Source organism: Rhinopithecus roxellana, chromosome 15 (assembly GCF_007565055.1).
Source record: "Rhinopithecus roxellana isolate Shanxi Qingling chromosome 15, ASM756505v1, whole genome shotgun sequence".
Classification (NCBI taxonomy): Eukaryota; Metazoa; Chordata; class Mammalia; order Primates; family Cercopithecidae; genus Rhinopithecus; species Rhinopithecus roxellana.
The window spans coordinates 123,042,411-123,065,602 of NC_044563.1; the positions used below are offsets into that span (position 1 = coordinate 123,042,411).

The window sequence follows — 23,192 nt, forward strand, 5'->3', positions numbered from 1 at the left end:
CACCCTCAAATCTCAGGCATCAATGTCTGTCTCAGAGTCCCAGATCAAAGCTCACTTGATTCCACATAATCAGGTATTAAAAGGAAAATCCAAGATTACTTAAAATATAGAGTAAGAGATGAATAAAGGCAGATTGTAGGCAGTTGGGTCCCATGTTACCTGGAAGCTATGTCTTCTTCCCCTTCTCTATATTATATAGACAAGAGATCCAACTACTATGTTTCTGAGGCATATTATTATTTTTTATTATGGTCAATGATACCTAATTATTAAGGTCCACAAAGAAGATACAGGGTAGTACATTCTGAGTACATATTGGGGGATTCTGATTTTGTTAGATAACTGATTTATTTGCAAATGATGACATTCTCTCCATCAACATAATCCTGATACCAATGTGATTGATGCTTTGGTGCTAATGGCCAGTTATAAGTTGCCTTCTTCCAAATAGCAGCTTAAAAGAATATTAAAATGCAAGAGCTATAGGTCCCAAATTAGATTTTAAAGTATCCCTTGTAGAGTGGGTTAAAACCATTTCCCCAATTTAATACCATTTGGTTTCTAAGGAAATATCACATAAATTTCTTTTATCTGCCATACTAAAATGCATGCTGTTGGTAATAGTTTGTAAGTAAGTGAGAATATAGATAAGTCATATGAAATAACAAATGCCACCACATTGTTACAATCACAGTTCCTAAGAGAAGAGATGTAGATGGCATTGTGTAGGACAAATAAAAATATAATTCTTTCTCCATCTTCTAACTTCTATGATTGAAGTTTGAATGAACAGACATTTTACATAGTATTTCACAAACATATAGAAACATTGTAACTACAATAATCAACTATAATAGACTAGCAAAATGATAACAGATTGGACCATTATCTCAGACTATAGCTTTGAATATATACTTAGATTATAACGTATGAAAAATGTAGTTGACATCCTGTCAGTGACAGATAAGAAATCTCTGGCACGTTCTTCATCGTGACATTTATGGCAATGTAAATGGATACTTCTTCTCTAAGTAAAATCATATAAACTAATACAGAATTTGTGATTCTTCTGACAAATTGAGATATATAAATACAATACTTCTCTCCAGGCCTACCACTAGTAATGAGGTGGATTTCCAATGATGCTTTTCAAATATGCTTCCCATAGATATTCTTAAGTATAGAGAGAATAAATATGTGTTTGTAATTGCTTAGACAAATCTTTACAAAAAGAGAAATAGATTGGATATTCCTGTAAGTCCCTTTCAGCCTTATGGTTACAAAACTCATTGTTCATCACCAACATGTTTACTGATTTAATATACCATAATAAGTTCTAAATTACTGAAGACATAATAAACAACAACAGCGAGCTTGTTCTCTCCCCATGCTCCAGTGCTACAAGGAGCCCATCAACATTGCTAAGGCATTTTCTAATATAAGCATGAGGATTGCGGTGCTCCCAGCCTGCTCTGCTCATACTGACTATAAACCTCCTCATTGTCCAGAGACACAGGTCCACAGAAGAGGGGGTCAGGCAAAGGTTTGGAGGTCAAGGTCTACTTCCTGTCTTCTCCACAGAAAGAGTGTTGCACTCGTGCCCTTATAAACCCCCAGGGCAAGAAAATAATTCAAATTATAAAAGATCATGATTATAACAAATATTTGCATATCTACAAATGCCTTCTAGCCACACAAATAGAAAATTTAAAAACATTAAATAAGCCTCATAGACTACATTGGAAATTAGTAAATATATTCCTTAACTGAGTTACGTCATAACCAAACCATAATGCAGCCAAAATCCCTGAACAGAAAAGAATATTGCATTCAGTTAGACATAAGTTATCAATGAGTAGGAAAATGACCTCTCCAAGGTTTCAAGGAAACAAATGCTTCCAGTTTATTAACCTCAATAGAAACTTAGATTTTTATATTTGATCCCAAACAGGAAAACTCTGGACACATGATGCTCCTAATTTTAGTGTGAGCCAGTAATATTTTCATGCAGTATTGATTAATGAGAACAGGTCTTCATTTGAGCAGAACATGCGATGGAATCCTATCTGTAACTATAATGATTACTAGTTCTGAAGATTATAGCTACTTCAGCATTCATGAAAGTGTTTCACTGAATTTAAAAGCCATATCAATCAAACTGCAGAACATTTTTTTAAAACCTCAAAGCCATAAAATACAGAGGTTTCCTGGCTTTGTGTTGTGCAAGAAGAAACAACACTCTTGGCAAAATGTCCTGACACTTCTTTGTCACTAATGCCAGTATCCAGGAATTTGCTCTCAAGAATAGCATCCGGCTCTTAGGAGGCATCAACTGGGGAAAAGAAAGGGGGTAACTAACATGTCATTTAGTTGAGTGCTGTTTATTAGAATACAGTTTAGTGTTGCAAAAGCTACCTATATAAGTGCTAAGTTGAAAAGGGTCCAGTGTAGCAAAGCATCTCATTTTAACTGATATTTGTTAGAAGGTGGCAAAAAGACCTTTCTTTAATCTTGGTTACAGATATATCTGGTGTTTGGAAATTCCATTTCCTCTGGATTCCATGCTACATTAATTAAATCTAAAAGATATATTTACTAAGCAGACATATAATGCTTTCTTGGTATCTGAAATCCTTGGTTATATGTATTCTCAGTCCAAGCACTGATTTCTCTAAATAAGGGAAACTATGTTAGATTAATAGGTTAGTATTATATAATATACTAACAATACAGAAGCAGATTCTGAAAATCTAATAATGTTGTGTGAAATGTAGTTATCTAGAAGAGATATGTATAAAAATAGGTAATACCCCTTAAATATTTTGCCGAGTTACAATTCTTCCAGTTGGGAAGTTTACCACACTGCCATGATACATGTATGAAATGTCTGTTCAGAAAAAGAAACTTAGAAAATATTCCTTACCCACCAACTCACTAAATGTAGGAATATATAATCAAAACTGGCTCTCAAAAGTGGTACAAATATATAGGGAGAGATACTTGTATGTGTGATAAACAAGAAAACGTGGAATCCATTTATTGGTTAGTTCTGAAAGGGGACCCACACTTGTAATTAAAATATATGTAAATATATATGACCAAAAACACTCATATGAATGGACACATCTGATTTCCCTCATCCTCCGGCTTTTTATTGACAGCGGTCACCTCCACCTTTTAGTAGGATTATTGCCTAACATAATACAGAAATTTTGCTGCTTGTTCTCAACAAAGCAATGAAAGAGACACAATCTCTTTCCACCCCTGCTGTGGTGACCCATGTTCTGGGCTTGTGCTTTTTGGAGGAGTCTTTGTTCTGTAGCAGGTCTCAGAGGCTTGTCTCCCGGAGGAACATGGTGCCGATGTTGTAGGAAACCTTTTTTATTCTCGACGAAGAAAGAGAAGGCTTTGGTGGCTTTGGACCAGTCCTTACCTCCAGGAAATAGCAGATCCCAGGAATTTCCTTTGGAAAGTTGTCTGGAAGCTCTTCACGAGACCGTGGAATGAATGTGAAACTTTCTTCCCGTTTTAATAATCTAAGAAAAAAATACAGAGCACATGAATCAAGTAGGCCAGGGAAATGTAAATACGTGGACAGAAATTTTAAAGGCTGAGGAAGCCTATCTCTGACTGCTCATGGTGACACCTCTATTTCTTTGTATAGATGTGGCTTTCATCAGATTCCAAATGCTAGGAAATGTTATAACCCAGAAAAGATCCCTTCATGTAATTAAAAAAAAAAAACTCAAAGCTAAGTGTGGTACTACCTGAAAATATTTGTTCAAGATTGATTTCTTTCTAAACAGCATTCCTTGAAAATATTTGTTCAAATGTTATTGTTTTCCCTACACAAAGGTCCGAGGAAACTGCATAATACAGGTTTTATTTGAAGCATGCAGGATTTACGTTCTCTGTTTTGAAAACTTGCCCAAATTCTAGTGCACTCCTTTTATGTTTGGTAAACCATGTGCTTTAAATGTGTGTCCTGTATGTAAAAAACATTAATCAAGTGTTTAACTTTGTAGAACAACATTTCATGACTCCCAATGTCTCTGATACCTGTTTGCTGATTTCTAGCCAAGCATGCTATCCAAACTCGATAGCATTATTGGTTAAACAGCTTGATTCTTTTCTTCCAGTCACACATAAAGACTCTTCTTCAAAACACTAACACTGGAATAAATTTATTCTTTAAACTTGTCCAGTTTCATGTAATGTTCAGTTTGATACTTGTATCTGAAAGTGTGGACCAACAATTCAATTTAACTCAACAGCTCTTTATAGACTATTTCTTACTGCCCAAGAAGAACCTCCTAGACACTTCTGTGAATATAAGGAGTAGAACACATCTAAAAAGCTCACAGTTTTGTCAACAGATACAGAAACAGAATAAAAGAGTTTTTAAAAACCCTCAATAAATGAACAAAACACAGAGTAATATAAAAGTATAGAACAGAATAGGCTAGATACCATCAGAAAAGTAGACACGAAAATTGCAGAAGTCTAGAAGAAAAAAAGTATTTGCAGTGGGAGGACCATAGAGCCTTCATGGACTAGATCTTATTTAAAGGCATGTACAGTTTCACCAAGTGGATAAGGAAAATGATGTAACCAAAGGGTTAGACACAAGAATAATGTCAAGTTTCTAACCATATGATGACATTACCCAGTGAGGTCAGAATGAGGGTTAAGACTGGGACAGTAGGTTAGGAAAAAGTTTTAAAGCCCTAAACTAAGAGTTTGGACTTTATTTGGAAAGCACCTTGGAGCCAAACCCATTATCTTTTTCTTAAAAACAACCCATCCTCCTAACACAGATTCATGTTAGCAGCAGCTCCAAGTTATGCTGTGTAGGAGGCAGGTTGGGGCAAAAGAACCAATGAGCACAAGCAGAATAAAGGATGTGTGAACATACAAGAACATTGCACAGTCAATTATGAGAATCTCTAAGGAGAAGAAAATATTCCTTCTCAAATGCTATTAATAGATAGAAAATATTACCTAAAACAACAGTTGGTAGTACTAATAAGGTATAATATGAGCAGTCTATATTTAATTTGAAAAACCAGAGCTATAGTATTTTGATTGTTAAAGGATATAATGACAGTTTAAAAAAAACACAAAATGATTATATTCATTTGGTATATAAAAAACAAGGTTCCTTCTAACATTTCAAAATTCTTTCAAAAACCTTATCCCATTTTATTCACATAACATAGTTGTTTGTAAAAGCTAAAAGTACAAACTATGCATCCAACAAAGGTCTAATATGCAGCATCTATGAGAAACATAAATTTACAAGAAAAAAACACAACCCCATTAAAAAATGAGCAGAGGACATAAACAGGCATTTCTGGAAAGAAGACATACATGAAGCCAACAAGCATATGAAAGACACTGATCATTAGATAAATGCAATTCAAAACCACAATGAGATACCATTTAACACCAGTCAGAATGGCTATTATTAAAAAGTCAAGGGCCGGGCATGGTGGCTCACGCCTGTAATCCCAGCATTTGTGGAGGCTCATGAGGTGGGTGGCTCACGAGGTCAGGAGTTCGAGACCAGCCTGGCCAACATGGTGAAACCCCCAGCTCTACTAAAAATACAAATAAGCCAGGCATGTTGGAGTGCCCCTGTAAATCCCAGCTACTTAGGAGGCTGAGACAGGAGAATCACTTGAACTGGGAGGTGGAGCTTGCAGTGAGCCGACATCATGCCACTGCTCTACAGCCTGGGTGACAGAGCGAGACTCAGTCTCAAAAAAAAAAAAAAAAAAAGTAAAAAAAAATAACAGATGCTGGTGAGGTTTTGGAGAAAAAAGGAACATGTATACACAGTTGGTGGGACTGTAAATTAATTCAGCCATTGTGGAAGACAGTGTGGAAATTCCTCAAAGACCTAAAGACAGAAATACCATTTGATCCAACAATCCCATTACTGGGAATATACCCAGAGGAATATAAATCATTCCTTTATAAAGACACATTCATGTGTATATTCACTGCAGCATTATTCACAATAGCAAAGACATGGAATCAACCTAAATGTCCATCAGTGGCAGACAGGATAAAGAAAATGTGGTAAATACACACTATGGAATACTATGCAGCCATTAAAAAAGAATGAGATGTCATTTCCAGCAACATGGATGGAGCTGGAGGCCATTATCATTAGCAAACGAATGCAGGAACAGAAAACCAAATACTGTATGTTCTCATTTATAAGTGGGAGCTAAATGATGAGACTACATGGACACATAGACAAGAACAACACACACTGGGGCCTTTTGGAGGGTGGAGGGTGAAGGATGGGAGGAGGGAGAGATTCAGGAAAATAACTAATGGGTAGTAGTCTTAATACCTGGGTGATAAAATAATCTGTACAACAAACCCCCATACATGCACAGATATGTAACAAACCTGTACTTGTACCCCTGAACTTAAAAGTTGAAAAATGCTAATCTCCACAAAATTTATAGAGGGTGAAAGTGAGTTCGGAGTAAGTTATACTGATTTGCTCAAGGAAACAACAAGACAGTAGTGACAATGGAACTGGAAACTAGACCTGTAAACACAGTCAAGTTTAGCCCAACAATAAATAACCAGACTAAGTAAGATAGCTCTCCATCACAAAACAACCAATCTGAGATATCATTGACAATAAGAATGGAAGTCATCAGTAGTGTTTACTTTCTTTTCATTTTCACAAATGTCAATTCTCTTTACTATTGATATATAATCAGTCACTTCAGAAATAAATTGTAAAAAGCCCTATACAGTAGTGTAATTTAGCAGTGAATTCCACAACAATTTTGCTAAGCTCAAATAGAACAGTCATCATTGTGTAATATGTGAGTGTCAATCATTGATGTCAATCAATCAACAAACTTTTTAGTGGTTATGACATTAGCCTTCTGAATGGAGGCGAGTAAGTGGGGATTCGCAAAATAAGTAAATATAACTAAAATGACAAGAAATGCTCATTGAAACAAATTAGCAATAAAATGATACAACATCTGATACAATCTAAAGGAAGAAATTTTACAGGAGAAAGGGAGAGGTGGTAACTATGGACTTAAGTACAAAAGTTAAGAACCAAATATAGCCATAATTCAGTCTTTCCACAAAGTTTCCTTAACGCCCATAATCAACAGTTAGGACTCCAAATGAGCTACATTCCCTTCTCCCTGTCTTTTAAGTCCTCAAATGTATCTTTTACAGTTTGTTTGTCTCACCAAGATCTTTGTTTTGCTATAATTGAGATTTTCAACCCCAAACAAAAATGGGGTGACGTCCATGAAAGCACTTGTAAATGACTGAAAGAAGATGGTACCAGCTGCTTCAGATGTCAGAACTTTTAAATAATTCACTGCACGTTGGCTGGGAGGAAACTTTTCACAATGAATTGATCTCTTGACATTTTAAATAGATCTCATACTGTGCTAGAAATTACAGAGACAACAGCTTTTATGAAATTGTATTTTCTTTTCCCAGTGAACATTTTGGTATCCATAAACTAAATACAGTTTTAAATTTCAATAATAAAAATGAGAACACATAAGGATAAATTGATTCAAGTTCCTATGATACCCAGTATTTATTATAGCAGACTTTGTAGATAAGAACATTGAAGTGCAATGTTCAGTTGAATTCCAATAGGACAATCTTTATGACTTGCTGGAGGGTTTGTGGAGGAGGTCAGGGGAATCATTTCACACAGCATGCCTGGTGATATGAGTCATGGTGCTGAGTAAGCAAACAAATGTATACAAGGATTAGGAATTATTTAGAACCTGATCATCCCAAAGCCTCGGATCCCCTCTGAAATGCTTTATTAAGTCCAAGTCCCTGGGTTAGCCCTAAAGCTCTACCTAACAATCCATTTCTTTGGCACCTCAGGGCTGATATGGAAGCTTAGATTCTATATAAATCTAAATTAATCCCCAGCTGTAATCCCCAGCTGGTTGTTATACACTCTGGGAGTTTTGGCAACATGTTTAATAAGCATTTGGAAATCACACAAATCCTAGTTTACCTGCCTGTCACCCTTTCTCTGCTCAACAGTTTTTTCTATAAATTGTTTTTCAAAATAAAAATCCACTGCTGCTTTGCATCAATGGATGGCTCCCAAGCATGTGCAGGAAACTTGATTCCATGGAGGTGCATGGAGCTTCTCCATCACAGCTGCAGAAACGAAGCTGGTCTCTGACTCTCTCACCTCTTGTTTGCATGCTCATTTCCCCCAGTTTTCACCATGCTCTGTGCTCTGTCCTACATCCTACCTTGGGAAAGGGTCTGACACTTATACTGAAGTACAAATGATCTAAATCTAGTTCAAATTTTAACACAAGAATGTTAACACAAGAACTGTGAGTTCAGCAGTCAACTGGTCAACAGGTAATCATTAAGTGCCTTCTGTGACCTAGGCCTGAACCAATACTTTCTTACCTCTCATCATAATATGTATGGGACAGGAGAAGACTGAGAGGGAAACAAGAGAGAATTTTGAGTTTTGCTGAAAATGTCTTTCCATAAAGTGATTATTTTTATTTGCTAAATTGCCCCATGGAGAACCCCATGGACAGAATAAACCTTGCTGAAATGAATAGATCCAGTTCCAGTCTTTAATAGTGGCAGACTAGTATATATAGCTCTCTGATACCTGCACATTTGAAATAATTGTGTGAAATTGGAAAATATTTTGTTTGTTTCAACAGCTGGAAAGATCTGTGTAACGTGCAGAGCTATAACAAAGCGACATTCTCAGAATGCTGTCTACCAGAGGGTAATCACCAACTTGTCTACTCACTATCCAGCTACTGCTCACCAAGGGATACTTGAAGGGCAAGGGAAGAGGCAGTAGAATCTGACGCATCTTGTAGAGGGTAGAAAAGATACCAGGACAGTGACCTTTTAAAGACTTTAGATGTCGGAAATGTCTTTAGTTCATTCTTCTCTCAACTTGATTGGTTTAATTAGGCATTAAATTCTTGTTTAGAATTCATTTTCTCCTCAGTATTTGGCTGTTAAAAAGTAAGATATCATTCTGTTTTTTAAACCTCTGCATGTTAATTTTCTTCTAGTCTTTCTTATTGTCGTCGTCGTCATCGTCATCGTCATCATCATCATCATCCTCATCATCTTTCTATCTCTGGTATTGTGAAAATTAATAATATGACTAAGTGCATCTTTTTTATTTGGCACAATGACAATTAGTGAATCCTTTTGAAGCTTTTGATGAAGCAAACTATGTCTTTCAGTTCTAGGAATTTTTAAAAAGTTATTTAATAATTTCGTATGCCTTGTTTTATATGTTTTCTTTTTATGCATTTTGGCTTAGTCAGACATTGGACCTGGTAAATTAATCCTCTAATTTGTTTTCCTTTTTCTCAGATTATTCCCTCATTTTAAAACATTCTGTTTTCTGGAAGATTGCATCCAACATTATTTTCCAACACGTAAATAATTTTAAAATTTCAGATATCTCATTTTAATTTCCACTCTTGTGGTATGATTGTTTATGTTTTCTTGTGTTCTTACTATTTTAAATTTATGAGAATATTCATCTTTTTATAGTTTTCTTTAATTCTCTCTATTGTCTCTTTTTCCTCTAGATATTCATTGACTAGATTTTGTTGTATGCTTTTTTGTTTTGGTCTCTCTTTTTCATGTCAAGGCATTCAACAAATTACTAATGTCTGTAAATATCTTTCTATTTAAGTGTAAGTCATTACGACATGGTTAGAAGGTTTGTGTGTAGCAAAATATTGTTGAATTGTAGGTTTCCCCTGACCATTTCATTAGGGTTCCCAAATATCAATATATTTACTGTTTTTCCTTTGGTCCAGTTTGTCCAAGTAACAATATTCCAGTCATTCCTATGGTATTACACCTGGCTTCCAGCATTCTGGAAGCTGAATTTAGGAAACAACCTGAGAATCACACTGTTATGAATGTAGACTTTTATTTAATCCTCCCGTAGTTACCTTCCTAAATTTAGAATTCCTCTGGTTCAATGTCTCAGGAGAACAAACCTCTTATATTCTTCTAGAGTTAGCTGTGCCCTCAAATTTGTCCTCCCTTTATTTATTAGTAATAAAGTTCTACAAAAGTACATGGCTACCTAGCTTGAAACTACATTTCCCAATTTCCCTAGCTACTACGGTTCTGAGTAATTATTAGTTTCCTAAAATAAGATTGACCTGACAAAGTTTTGAATGGCAGAAGTGAAGTAGATTCCATTTCCCTTGGCAACTGACCATTAACAGTGACTACTGATGTTGGAGTTTTGCAGAAGCAGGCTCCAGTTTCTAGCTTCCTAAGTGTCAAGAAAATGGCCCAGTACTGGTGACATGTTAGTGTAACATCTAACTTCATGATCACGGGAATGCATATTTAGGCATCCATTTTTTAGTTTCCTGATGTACAAAGGCTAGTATGGCTGTGGCCATGGCTCCTGACCTAGACTATTCCAATTCCCACGGTGAGCACAGGGGTAGGAGCTTGTGTACCTGGCCAGTTCTATATTTTATGGGTATCATTTCAAGATATCCAGCTTAGAACCTGATTTTTATCTCTTCTCATGATTCTGTAAGCATATTGTTCTCTGTATATCTTCCTACTTAAAATACCCTAGAGTGTTTTCTACCCTTGTACTTTTTCTGGAGTCTATTTTGGTCATATTTTGGATCTTTTAGACTATCCTTCTAATTAGGTTCCCTGTGTGTATGCGCGCATATGCATGTGTGCATGTAAACAGGCTGATATTTAGATTCAGAGTGAATATACTTGCTTCTTACCCACTCCTTCTTCTGTAGGAGCTGAGACTTCAGCTTTCTTTTAGACATTAAGCCAAATATCACTCAGGCATACACTTTCCACCTTCCTCTTCCATTTCTAAATCCTCTTCCAGTCTTTGTGTGTTTGTATGTGTATATGTCATTTTGCTCCAACATAATGGAAGAGAGGAAGGTGGAAAGTGTATACCTGAGTGATATCTGGAAGTCATTTTGTTGTTGTTTCAAAAAAGATTAATTATGAACTTCAGAAAAGGATAATGATAAACTCAGGGGCTCGATTTGCTTAATTAGAAATTTCTCTTGTTACAAATTATTCACCTGAATATCTTTTTTTGCTAAGGAATGCATTCGGATTTTTTTGAGTGTAGAAGGATGACAGTTCTGAAAATGAAAATAAAAAACATTGAGACACATTATGTTTTCCTATTTATCTTCTTCTTTCTACTTGAATGGAAGAAAAGAAGGAACTCTGTCCTGTATTTCTGCTTTGTGCTTCCCTGCTCCAAGATGCAGTCTGAAGATAGGTCCAATGAAACTAGTTATTGAGTTAGCTAGACAGCCTGAAATCCCTTGAAATGCAATGATTCATTCTCTGGAAATACACCTTTCCAAATAAGGAAAGTAAGAATCTAGCTCACGATGAAATAAAACAGAAAAAGGATCCCACCAAATGTTTATGCATTTTAAGGTTGCAAACATTTTTACTTGCAGATGTTGAAGGAATTTTATAATTTGAGGCAATCTGTGGGATCTAAAATTCAGGCTAATAAGTTCTCCAAAAGGGATAGTCTTCCTGTATGTCCCCTGGAAATGATAAGGCAGAGAGTCTCAGAGGCACTTCAGTGACACCTCTGCACATTTTTTCTGCAATCCACTCTGGAGTAAGTACTGATGGCAAAGTGTGCTTGACTATAGGTTTCATACTCTGCATATCTGGTACCTGCTAGAGAGTGTACATCTTCTGGGATGTTCCTATTTGAGTGGCAAAACTAATGCCCTTTACATTCTTAAATTTTAGGATGCTAAAGATCATTCTACCACATTGACTTCTCTGGACCCTGTCAATTTGACCTTTAACAGCCTAAAAACTCCATTTCTAGTAAATGTCAAGGAATTTAAAATTTAAAACATTCATGCAAAAGTTTAATATGTCTATAGACAGAACTTTAAAAAGAGATAGTGAGAGGTTAGAAAAGATAACTGTAACCAGTTCTTGTAAGTTAAATAATCTCCTCACACTTTTCACTTCTCTGACCAAAAGTCTTTCTTAAAAACGAGTTCATCATTGTGCTGGTCTTTCTGTATAAAAGATAAAGAAGTGGAAAGAAGAAAATATGCACAATTATTTTAAAAAAGAAATATTAGTTGATTTCATTACTTCAAAATGAGTACCAAATTAGATTCCTAGACTTAAGAATTCTATGTCCTCTATTTTCTGTATTAGTCAACCAATTAGAAATAGAGTTAGCCTAAATGTATTCTAAGGAGATTATGCAGAATTGTAATAACCTCAGCCCCCAAGAAGGCAAATCAACCTAGGAAAATATTTGGAGGCTAAAAAAAGGGCATACTTTTTTCCTTTAAGAGTTCAGCCTGGCCGGGCGCGGTGGCTCAAGCCTGTAATCCCAGCACTTTGGGAGGCCGAGACGGGCGGATCACGAGGTCAGGAGATCGAGACCATCCTGGCTAACACGGTGAAACCCCGTCTCTACTAAAAAATACAAAAAACTAGCCGGGCGAGGTGGCGGGCGCCTGTAGTCCCAGCTACTCGGGAGGCTGAGGCAGGAGAATGGCGTAAACCCGGGAGGCGGAGCTTGCAGTGAGCTGAGATCCGGCCACTGCACTCCAGCCTGGGCGACAGAGCGAGACTCCGTCTCAAAAAAAAAAAAAAAGAGTTCAGCCGACTTCTTATATGAACAATGTTTTATAGAAAATATTCCTTGCATATTCCACTAAAATTATGCTTCTCAGAAATGCTTATTTTTGTAGAGAGAAATGATGAGAGAGAAGAGGTATAGGTAGGCTCAGTAAATCTGATCTCTTACATTTGGGAGTTTTTCTTTCCCCCATACAGGTTAGACAGAGACAAATTAGTTGATGGCATTAGTTAAGTCACTTAAATTCTCTGGTTTCTTAATTTCCTTGTGGAAAAAGAAAGATTTTACTCTAATTTATTTCAAAGATTAGTTACAGCTCTAACATTTAGTGAAGCTTGATAATTTATATAGTATTCAGTTTATAGAGGATCATACAAAGCAGCATGATCAAACATGTTAGTTTTAGAGTTGCAAATCTGAAAAATTTTCAAGTAAGATCTCCAGAGGAAACACTGTTGTGTTGGCCAATATCACAAAAACTGATTAGAAAGCAATTTTGATTTAGTAATAGGTGACTAATGCATGAGAATCTTTGCACTTTAATAAGAGCCACAGAAAGGATTCTTAACATAGCATTTAGAGCAATCAGATTTTTCCTGATGCACAGTGTTACACACAAAACAACAGTGGGAAGAACTGACTGCTAGAAGATTAAGGCCCAATTAAGACTGGTTTCAATTCTCGAGTTTAAAAATGAATACTCCAAACATACTGTATTTTAATAAATATTAAAATGTATTTAAATAATACAATTCATGATCAGTTTTTTGGAAGGCAGACTGCCTTGTTTCGAGGGGATTTGAAACAGACATATTTCCTTAATATAACATAGTACCATATACAAACAAACAATATAATATAAAATTTTGCCATTTTCTTCAAAGAACAATACACACAATTGAAAAAAGGAGAAATTTAAAACGATATAGAGGCTTGATTACATGCTAAACCTAAAAGTAAGAACTTTAAAGTTAAAAATATATTCATAAGGCATTAATTCTGAAAGTGAATAAATATGGCTTTCCAATTTCAAGGCACAATATTAACCATACAATATATAGAATGGCTATGTGTTTTTGCCCAGTCAGCCCTGTCAATTATTTCTTTAAAGTTTTTTCATGTCTTCTATACCTCTATTCCCACAATCATGGCCTTAGTACATGACTGTACCTTTGGCCTGGAACAATGCTGTTACCTCTTATCTTATGGTCATTTCACCTCTAGGTATTCCCTGCTCCACTTCCTGTAGAAGCTTTTCTTTGATCATGTTGTTTCCAGGCTCAAAAACATTCAGTGGGTCTCTAATAGTATATAAGATCCTCTGTTATGTAAGTTGAAAAATAAATACTCAGCTTTCAGCTTTCACTGAATGTTAGATCTTTTTTTATTTTTATTTTTATTTTTATTTCTTAGAGACAGGGTCTCAACTCTTGTTGAAGCTGGAGTGCGGTGGTGTGATCATGGCTCCTAGAAGCCTCCATCTCCTAGGCTTACATGATCCCCCTGCCTCAGCATCTTGAGCAACTGAGACTTTAGGCACATGCACCGTATCTGGGTAAATTTTTTTTTTTTTTTAATTTTAGTAGAGAACAAGGTCTCACTGTGTTGCCCAGACTGGTCTCAAACTCCTGAACTCAAGTGATCCTCTCCCTTTGGCCTCCCAAAATGCTAAGATTGCAGGAATGAGCCACTGTGCCTGGTTTGGATATCAGAACTATAATAATTTTTTAAATAAGCATTTTTTTGGAATGATGTTAGATTTATAGAAGAATTACAAAGATATATAGTATAGTTCTGCAAAAAGTGAGTTCTCTTATAGTCTTTACTCAATGTCATCTAATGTTAACATTCCACTTAACCTGGGTACATTTGTCAAAACTAAGAAATTAACAATGGTATATAACTATTAAGTAAATTGTGGACTTTATTCAGATTTCACTGATTTCCTATTAATGCTACTTTTTCTGTTCCAGGATTTAGTATAAAATATTTTTAGAATGATCTAGACCTAACCTAGTTTATAATTTATAAGTAAATGAAAGATGAGATCATTTATGTGGCTTATCCAGGGTCATAAACTAATTAGTGGCAGAACAGGAATATGAAATTCACATTCTTTTATTTGGCCATTTATTTAATCTGTCAGTAGTGGTTCTTAATATTTTCTGAATCATGGTCCACTTTGAAATCTGATGAGAATATTAAAAAAAAAAAAACTCTCTCCAGAAACAAGCACATGTGAGTATGTGTAGAAAATGCTGCATAAACACAATAATCATAAGGCTTAAATGTAACAGCAAAATCCCCCAAAACCTCAACAGTAATACTTTTATCTATATTCCACCTTGGATTTTAAGTCAGATATTACTTGAATCGTTTCCACAGCCAAACATGTTTAACACTTACTTTTCTAAAGAATTTGGCCTTTTTAGCTAAACTGTGGATATGTAAAAGAAACTTCAGAAAGGATTATTGAACCTGTGTTAATTACAAAATAAATATTGACCTCCAGGCCACTAGAAATGGTGCCATTTTTAATGGAGAAAGGGAAAGGAGAATGTAAGGAGTGACTTTTTCTTTTGCTTTAAATCATGCTTAATTATCTTAGTAACTAATTTTCACTTTATAGTATTTTAGATAATGCGTAAAATTTACTTAAGTTTGGCATTATTTGTAAATGTTATTATGACCAATGAAACAGTATTTACACTTCAAGGAAATTTTTTTGGTGTGTGAAATTAACAGATGTCTCCCATATAAATAGGAATTATTAATATGAATACCAGATTAATGCCTTTCAATTCTGAATCCTAGAACTAGGTAATTAACTTTTTAGCATTGCCATCATGAGAAGAGAGAACCACCAAGCTTTCCCTTTATACTAGTTAGGAATGGGACCTAAAGAAAAACAGCAAAACTTTACTTCTAGATTTAATCTTATGCCTAAATTATACAAGCCAAACCTATGCCAAATAATAAACTAAATCATAAAGAAAAATATGTCTAAATTGCCAGGCTACAGGAAAACTACTAGATGAGAATTTCTTGAAGTTTCTTTGGATCTTTCCCCACATTAAGCATCCATAGGAAGAAGAGTAAATATTTATAACATAGTATGTCACCCTTGTATAATAATTATATTGACAAAGGAACAGAAGCAGAGTTTCTAGCTAGTGTTTTTGACTAGTATTACCGATCATTAAACTATATCCAAGGTACAGTTTGATGAAATAAAACTATAACCAAGGAATGTCATCATTCTTCAATTATTCCATTCATCTTTCTCTGAATTTACCAGAAAGACGCATTCCTCCAAATTGTTTATAAAGTAAATTCCTAAAAGCAAGCCTATATTCCCAGTAAATTATTATATGCATTTGATAAATGCTTACACAAAATGTTTTTTAGCCTCACAGAGGCAACAAGACAATGTTCTTTGTCACTCGGAAGCTTCCACTTGCCACAAGTTTGTCCCATCTACTCATGTTCATTTCAGATCTAGAGATACTGATATAGTTAGAAATACAGACACTCCAAATAACCATTTGAGAAAGACTATCCTTCCTTTTTATTATCCTGAGTATAAAAACTCCAGAATAGCAAAAGTTCAACCTGAGGGCATTATATCTACAAAGAGAAAACTGAATCTCCCTTTCTCTAATTCCACTTTGCTCCCCACTGCTCTCTTCACCATTTTCTTGCAGAAGAAATCCTCTCATTGAGGCCAGTAATATTCAGAAATTAATGGGTTTTTTAAAAAATAAAATTTGTGCTCATAAAAATAGAGAGTGGAATTGTGGGTATTAAAGGCTAGGGAAGGGTAAGAGGGGAGGAGACGATGTAGAGAGGTTAACAGATACAAAATTTCAGCTAGATAGGAGGAATAAATTCTGGTGTTCTGCAGAACTTAGGGGGAATAGGGTTAATGATAATTCATTGTGTACTTTCAGAAAGCTAGAAGAGCAGAGTTTGAATGTTCCTCACACAAATAAATGATAAATATTTGAGGTGATAGATATGCTAATTCTCCTGACTTGATCATTATGCATTGTAAACACTTATCAAAATGTTACTCTGTATCCTATAAACATGTACTATAATGTGTCAACTAAAATTTTTAAAAAGTAATTATTTTTTTTTACATGTTATTTCAAGTAGTTATCAACCCAGTGGGACAGCTTGGTCACGGATAAGATCTCAGGCTTTGGAGTAGGGCACCTTTGGGTTTGAATTATGACTCCCACACTTATTTAGCTCAATGTTCTTAGTGACTTATTTAACCTAAGTTTCAGATTTTCCCATCTGAAAAACAAAGATAATCACAATTCAGAACTCACACTCTTGCTGTAATGATTAAATGATAATATAAATAAATTATAAGTAATCCAATAAATGTTTGGTCACTATGATGAAATAGTGGAGCTAAAAGATGCATGAGAGCTCATCTAGGTCATCAAATAGCTTAACCAATATTAGATACAGTTCTCTTAATACCTAGGGTAGGAATTATGCACTATATTAAACTCTTACACAAAAATGTGGTCAGTGCAATTTTAAACTTGGTGCTAGAGGTCTAAAGATAAATATAAGTTCTTGAGTTTTGTAAGAGATGATATGTGGGTATCTATGTCTGAGGGCAGGTTATGCAGTGAGAGGACTGTAGTCATCTTTATAAAAATTACTTATTTCTCAGGATAGCTTCTTAGTCTTCTCAAGCCAAGGGCTCTACTGCTTCTTAAATATAGAAATATAACTCAGTCCTGTACTAGATTCCTGTCTTCAGGAATCTATATCTTAAGTCCCAGTAAAAATCCTTTACAAGCCAGAGGTCTCATTTGTGAAAGTTCTTTTTCCTCCCCAGATTTTGCTTACATAATTTATACGTTGTTGTTTTTTTAAAGTCCTCAAAGAGAGGTATGTAGAAGTAATATTGGGGCTATATTTCCAGGCAGGTTTTAGCATTTAAATTTTCCCTTGTTGTAGGAAGAATAATCCCCACCTCCCAAGATGTCCATATCCCGATCCCTGAAAAATGTGAATATGTTAGGTCTCACGGTGTGATGGTTAATATTGAGTGTCAACTTGATTGAATTGAAGGATGCAAAGTATTGTTCTTGGATGTGTCTGTGAGAGTGTTGCCAAAGGAGATTAACATTTGAGTCAGTGGACTGGGAAAGGCAGACCCACCCTCAAGCTGGGTGGACACAATCTAGTCTATTCCAGCACAGCCAGAATAAAAACGGGCAGAAGAACATGGAGAGATTAGACTAGTTTAGTCTTCTGACCTTCATCTTTCTCTCATGCTGGATGCTTCCTGCCCTTGAACATTGGACTCCAAGTTCTTTGGCTTTGGGACTCAGACTGTTTCCTTGCTGTTCAGCTTACAGATGCCCTATTGTGGGTCTTCACCTTGTGATCCTGTGAGTCAACACTTCTTAATAAACTCCCCCTTTATACATACATCTATCCTGTTAGTTCTGTCCCTCTAGAGAACCCTGACTAATACACACGGCAATGATGAATTAAGGGTGCAGATGGAATTAAGATTGCTAATCAGATGACATTAAAATAGAGAAATTACCATGGATTATCCAGTGGGTCTGACATAATCACAAGAGTCCTTAAAAGTAGAAGAGGGACGAAGAGTCAGGAAAAGATATGTGATGATGGAAGCAGAATTAGAAAGATGAGCTATTACTGGCTGTGATAATGGAAGAAGGAGGTTCTGAACAGAGGAATGAGAGTGGCCTCAAAGCTGGAAAAGGCAAGAAAGCATGTTATCGCCTAGAACTTTCAGCAAAGAATGAAGGTCTCATGATGCTCACACTGATTTTAGCTAAGTGAGACCTGTGTCAGACTTGTGCCCTACAGAACTATAAAACAATGTTTGTGTTGTTGAAGCCAACAGTAAGTAATTTAGTAAGCAATCACATATATATGATTACTTGCTAATTAATTACATACTATACGATTACATACTTACATATATATGATTACTTACTAAGTAATGATTACTTAGTAATCATATATATAGATATACATATATGATTCCCACATTTAAGCAGAGGTACATAATTCAGTTAATCATGTGATTATGTTATATGCACTGTTTAAAAATATGCACTATTTAAAGTGCATATATTAATAGTGCATATATTATATGCACTATTTAAAATCCATATTCCATAAAAAACTTATCCCATCATTGGGATGATGGGAACAAAAATGTGTGTAAACATATTTATTGAAGAAAAATGAAAATGTCTAATTTGGAAAACTTAAAACTCAATAAAAATTTCTTTTTTGTAATGTCAGATAAATAACGTTCATAGGAACAAACTTTGTGATAATTAAAAAATAGAAAATATACCTGTGTTCATCAACAGAGGAATATATGTATGAAATATTAAAATATGGTGGAGTCATACCATGTATGACTGGAATGTCATACAGCAATTAAAATGATGAGCTAGAGCTGTCTGTGATTTAGACAGTCATCAGTAAGGGACTTTTGTTAATAAAAACGCATAGGAATAAACTGATTACTAGCTCAGCTCCTAGTTACGGCTCAAAATGCACCTTTGACCAAATTATCAAACCCATTCTTTCTTTGGAATTTCCAAAGAAAGATGTTCCAACATGGATAGATCTTAAAAGTATTCGATTGAGACCATCCTGGCTAACACGGTGAAACCCCGTCTCTACTAAAAAATACAAAAAACTAGCCGGGCGAGGTGGCGGGCGCCTGTAGTCCCAGCTACTCTGGAGGCTGAGGCAGGAGAATGGCGTAAACCCGGGAGGCGGAGCTTGCAGTGAGCTGAGATCCGGCCACTCCAGCCTGGGCGACAGAGCGAGACTCCGTCTCAAAAAAAAAAAAAAAGTATTAAATTGTGTTTAAAAGAAACCAAAGTTAGTGAAACAGTCATACAGTAAAATACCATTTATGAAAATTAAAACATGTAAAATAAAATTATACTGTTCATGGATACATATGTAGAAAATATATAAAATTTGGGACTGGGGCAGGGCGCAGTGGCTCAGGCGTGTAATCTCAGCACTTTGGGAGGCCAAGGCAGGCAGATCATGAGGTCAGGAGAGGGAGGCCAACCTGGCTAAAAAGATGAAACCCCGTCTCTACTAAAAAATACAAAAAATTAGCCAGGCGTGGTGGCACGTGCCTGTAGTCCCAGCTACTCGGGAGGTTAAAGCAGGAGGACCGCTTGAACCCGGGGGGCGGGGGTTGCAGTAAGTGGAGATTGTGCCACTGCACTCCATCCTGGGAGACAGTGCGAGACTCGTCTCAAAAAAAAAAAAAAAGAAAAAAGAAAAAACAAAACAAAACACGGGACTTTGAAACACACCAAACAATAGGCTGTCACAATGAAAGATTCAGAAAATTTCAAAGAAAATGTTATGTTCATTTTTATTAAAAAATATCTGAAGCAAAATATAAAGTGTTTAACTGTGGTAGGAGCATGGATATTATATTATCTTTTCAGTACTCCACAATCCTTAGAAAAATATTTTTTAAATTATTTGAATATTTCAGACAAAATGCATTTGGAATGAATCATTCAAAAAATGATTTCAATTTATCATAATATCAAAACAGTCCACTTCCAAAGTTTATAATCATATAGTTTTACTAAAAATAAACAGGATAAAATCCTCTCTGAAGATTTCAAGACAAACAGGTAATGTTGGACATTCTACAGAATGTAATTCAGGGATAAAATAGAAGATTTCAAACTCTCATGAGCTTAATACTGGGTTTTACTTCATAAATTATATTTATTCTAAGAATCTACCCACCTGTCAGCTCAATGTGTCTATCTATGGCTCTGTTTGATTTTAGGGAGCCTGGGGGTGAAGGTGCAGAACAATAACACAACAGTAAGCTTCAGTGTATGCAGCAGTTGAAATGATTTCATTCCTCAGACCTTGTTAATCACTAAGGATCATCATAAAGTAACTGAAAAAGACTACAAAAACTCTGAGTCACCACCAAAATGCACAGACTTGTGTGGCTGGCAGAGGTTTTTCTATCCATCACTATGTAAACAAGGCCAGCTACTGTTAATGATGTCTACACTCAGGGCATGAACTCCTCACACAAGTTGGGCCTATTCTTTTACACATCTTTTTTTTTTTTTTTTTTTTTTTTTTAAGTGAAGCTGTCACAGAGACATAAATCTACACTAAGTTACATAAACATGGAAAATAAGTGTCAGTACCATGATGGGAATAAATGGAACCACGTAGTAGGATATGAGTGAGGTAGCTGATCTTCACTAGCTTTTTTTCATCGTCTAGAGCAGAAAGTATCAGACTCACTGATCTCTACTAGAGAATTTGACAAAATTCAATTTGATATGGTAATTATTAAGAGATCATCTGTAATATGCCCAGAATTGTGCTGGGAAAATTGGGAGAAGTTTAAAAGATGCAAATCCTCTTATAAACATCCTGAAACTAGCAGATAGTTCCCAGATAAGTAATGATTAGATAGAATCCTGTAACTTTGTCCAGAAGTTGTTTGTGAGACCCTCAAAATCTCTTGGGCTCCTTAAAATTAGTAAGAGATGTGTCTTTATTCAAAAACAACAAAATCAAGGTATTCACGAATTTAATGAGCTTAGCAAGAGCTTTAAATGTATTTTTAAATGTGAACTTTCTCTTGATTTTATATTTGTAATTTCAGTTTTCTTTCTCATCTATTTTGCAGAATCAGGAAGTATTTGCTTTTCATCTAAAAACTTTAAATTCCCTCTCTGAAATTTCTAATACCAAATTAGCCTCTAATTTGGTGTCAAAAGTTTGAAAATATCACTATTTTATTTATTATTATATTCAACTTTTATTATCTTTATATTCAAAATTTCTGCTTGAGTTTTTTGTAACCATGTCAATAAAAAAAAAAAAATCAATGGCCACTATTCCTGCTTTACATTTTTTTCAGTATGATTCAAAGTTACCTAAAACATGAAATTAATTAAGTAGCTGTACAGTAATGCCCAGAATAAAGCCAAAGTGTGATAAAGAAGATATTTTCATGCTTTTCTTTGCTGTTAATTTTGAAGATGTCCATCTTATCAATGTATTTATTCATTTTATAAATATGGAGTGCTTATTATGTGCTAGACATTTCTGTAAGTTTGGGGATATAATGATGACCCAAACCAGACACAGTCACTGCCCATATATAGGGCTTAATATCTCATAGGGGAGATTTCTACCAGACACAAACTAAGAATGAATTCAGGAGGCAAAAAGGTGTAGTGTTGTCAAAGATTACCTTTAAGATAAAAATAATTTAATGTTTTACTCTGTACTTGGTACAGCAGAGCATTCAAAATCCAAAAGTCCAAAATGCTCCAAAATCTGAAACATTTTGAGAACCAACATGACACTCAAAGGAAATGCTCTTTGGAACATACTGGATTTCAGATTTTCAGATTTGAGATGCTCATCAGGTAATATAATGCACAAATATGCCAAAACTCAAAAAATTTCAAACTGTAAAACACTTGTGGTCCCAAGCATTTTGAGTAAGGGATAATTTATATATATATAATATATGTATAAAGAGTCCTTATTTATTCAAAAAAATAAAAACAGTCCAACCACCATTTCTATCGTATTTCTTTCATTTTTATAAACAGTTTGAAAATACTGAGATTTCTATTATAATGCAGATCCTTAAGAACATTTGCTTTCCTGTATTTTAAACAGGTATACTTAAGAAGGACAGAGACTGTGGGAAATGACAAACCTATTTTACCTCTCAGTCATGTCAAATATTTCATGCACTCTCAAAGCATGCAAATAAAAGTTTGTGTCACAATTACTATCTTTCGGGTTTGGGTGGTTCTACTCATAATATCTTGGAGAATGACAGGATCAAGAGAAAGAACACGGTCTCACAAATGACAGACTAGCAGGCCAAAACAAAGCCAAAGACAGGAAGGAGGAGGCCAGGGAACACTTACTGGTAAGTGGTTGGGCTGACATTGATGCGCCGAGGGTGACTTCCCGACTCGAATTTGCTTGCCAGCGTGACATTATTTCCAAACAGGCAGTAACGTGGCATTCGCACCCCAACAACTCCAGCCAGCACAGAGCCCGAGTGAATTCCTATCCTCATCTAAAAAAGAATGAAAGAGTAAAAGGAACACATTTGTTTCCATTTGGTATGCAATTATTTTAATGAAAGGCACTGCTAGTTAATAAATTAAACTATGAGTTCCTCAAAGTCAGGAACTGAGTCCTGGTCATTTTTGTGAGCCTAATAGCTGGATCATTAGAGTGCTCAAAGAACATAAATGCTATGGAATACACAAATGAATGGCTTAAGTATATGAAAAAATTTATGTTTAATTTGCTACATAAATCTGATTAAGTTACAGGTTAAATCAGATTTCATCTGTATATAATATGGTCTAACTTGAAGAGTGTCTTTTTCTCCACTTTCTCCCTCCAGTTATTCTTAAATAAAACCTTATTTATTTCTTTC

The 23,192-nt window shown here is 35.3% G+C and overlaps 1 protein-coding gene across 1 annotated transcript in view; it reads right to left on the reverse strand.

Annotated features, from left to right (window-relative positions):
* Positions 1 to 220: 220 nt before the first annotated feature.
* GUCY1A2 (guanylate cyclase 1 soluble subunit alpha 2) overlaps positions 221 to 23,192 on the reverse strand; it is a 339,473-nt gene continuing 316,501 nt past the window's right edge. Inside the window, exons 7-8 of the mRNA XM_030918863.1 lie at positions 22,669 to 22,823; positions 221 to 3,536 (exon numbers count right to left, since the gene is read on the reverse strand). Coding sequence (XP_030774723.1) covers positions 3,329 to 3,536; positions 22,669 to 22,823 — 363 coding nt within the window. The 3' untranslated portion in view covers positions 221 to 3,328. The remainder of the gene's footprint in view (positions 3,537 to 22,668; positions 22,824 to 23,192) is intronic.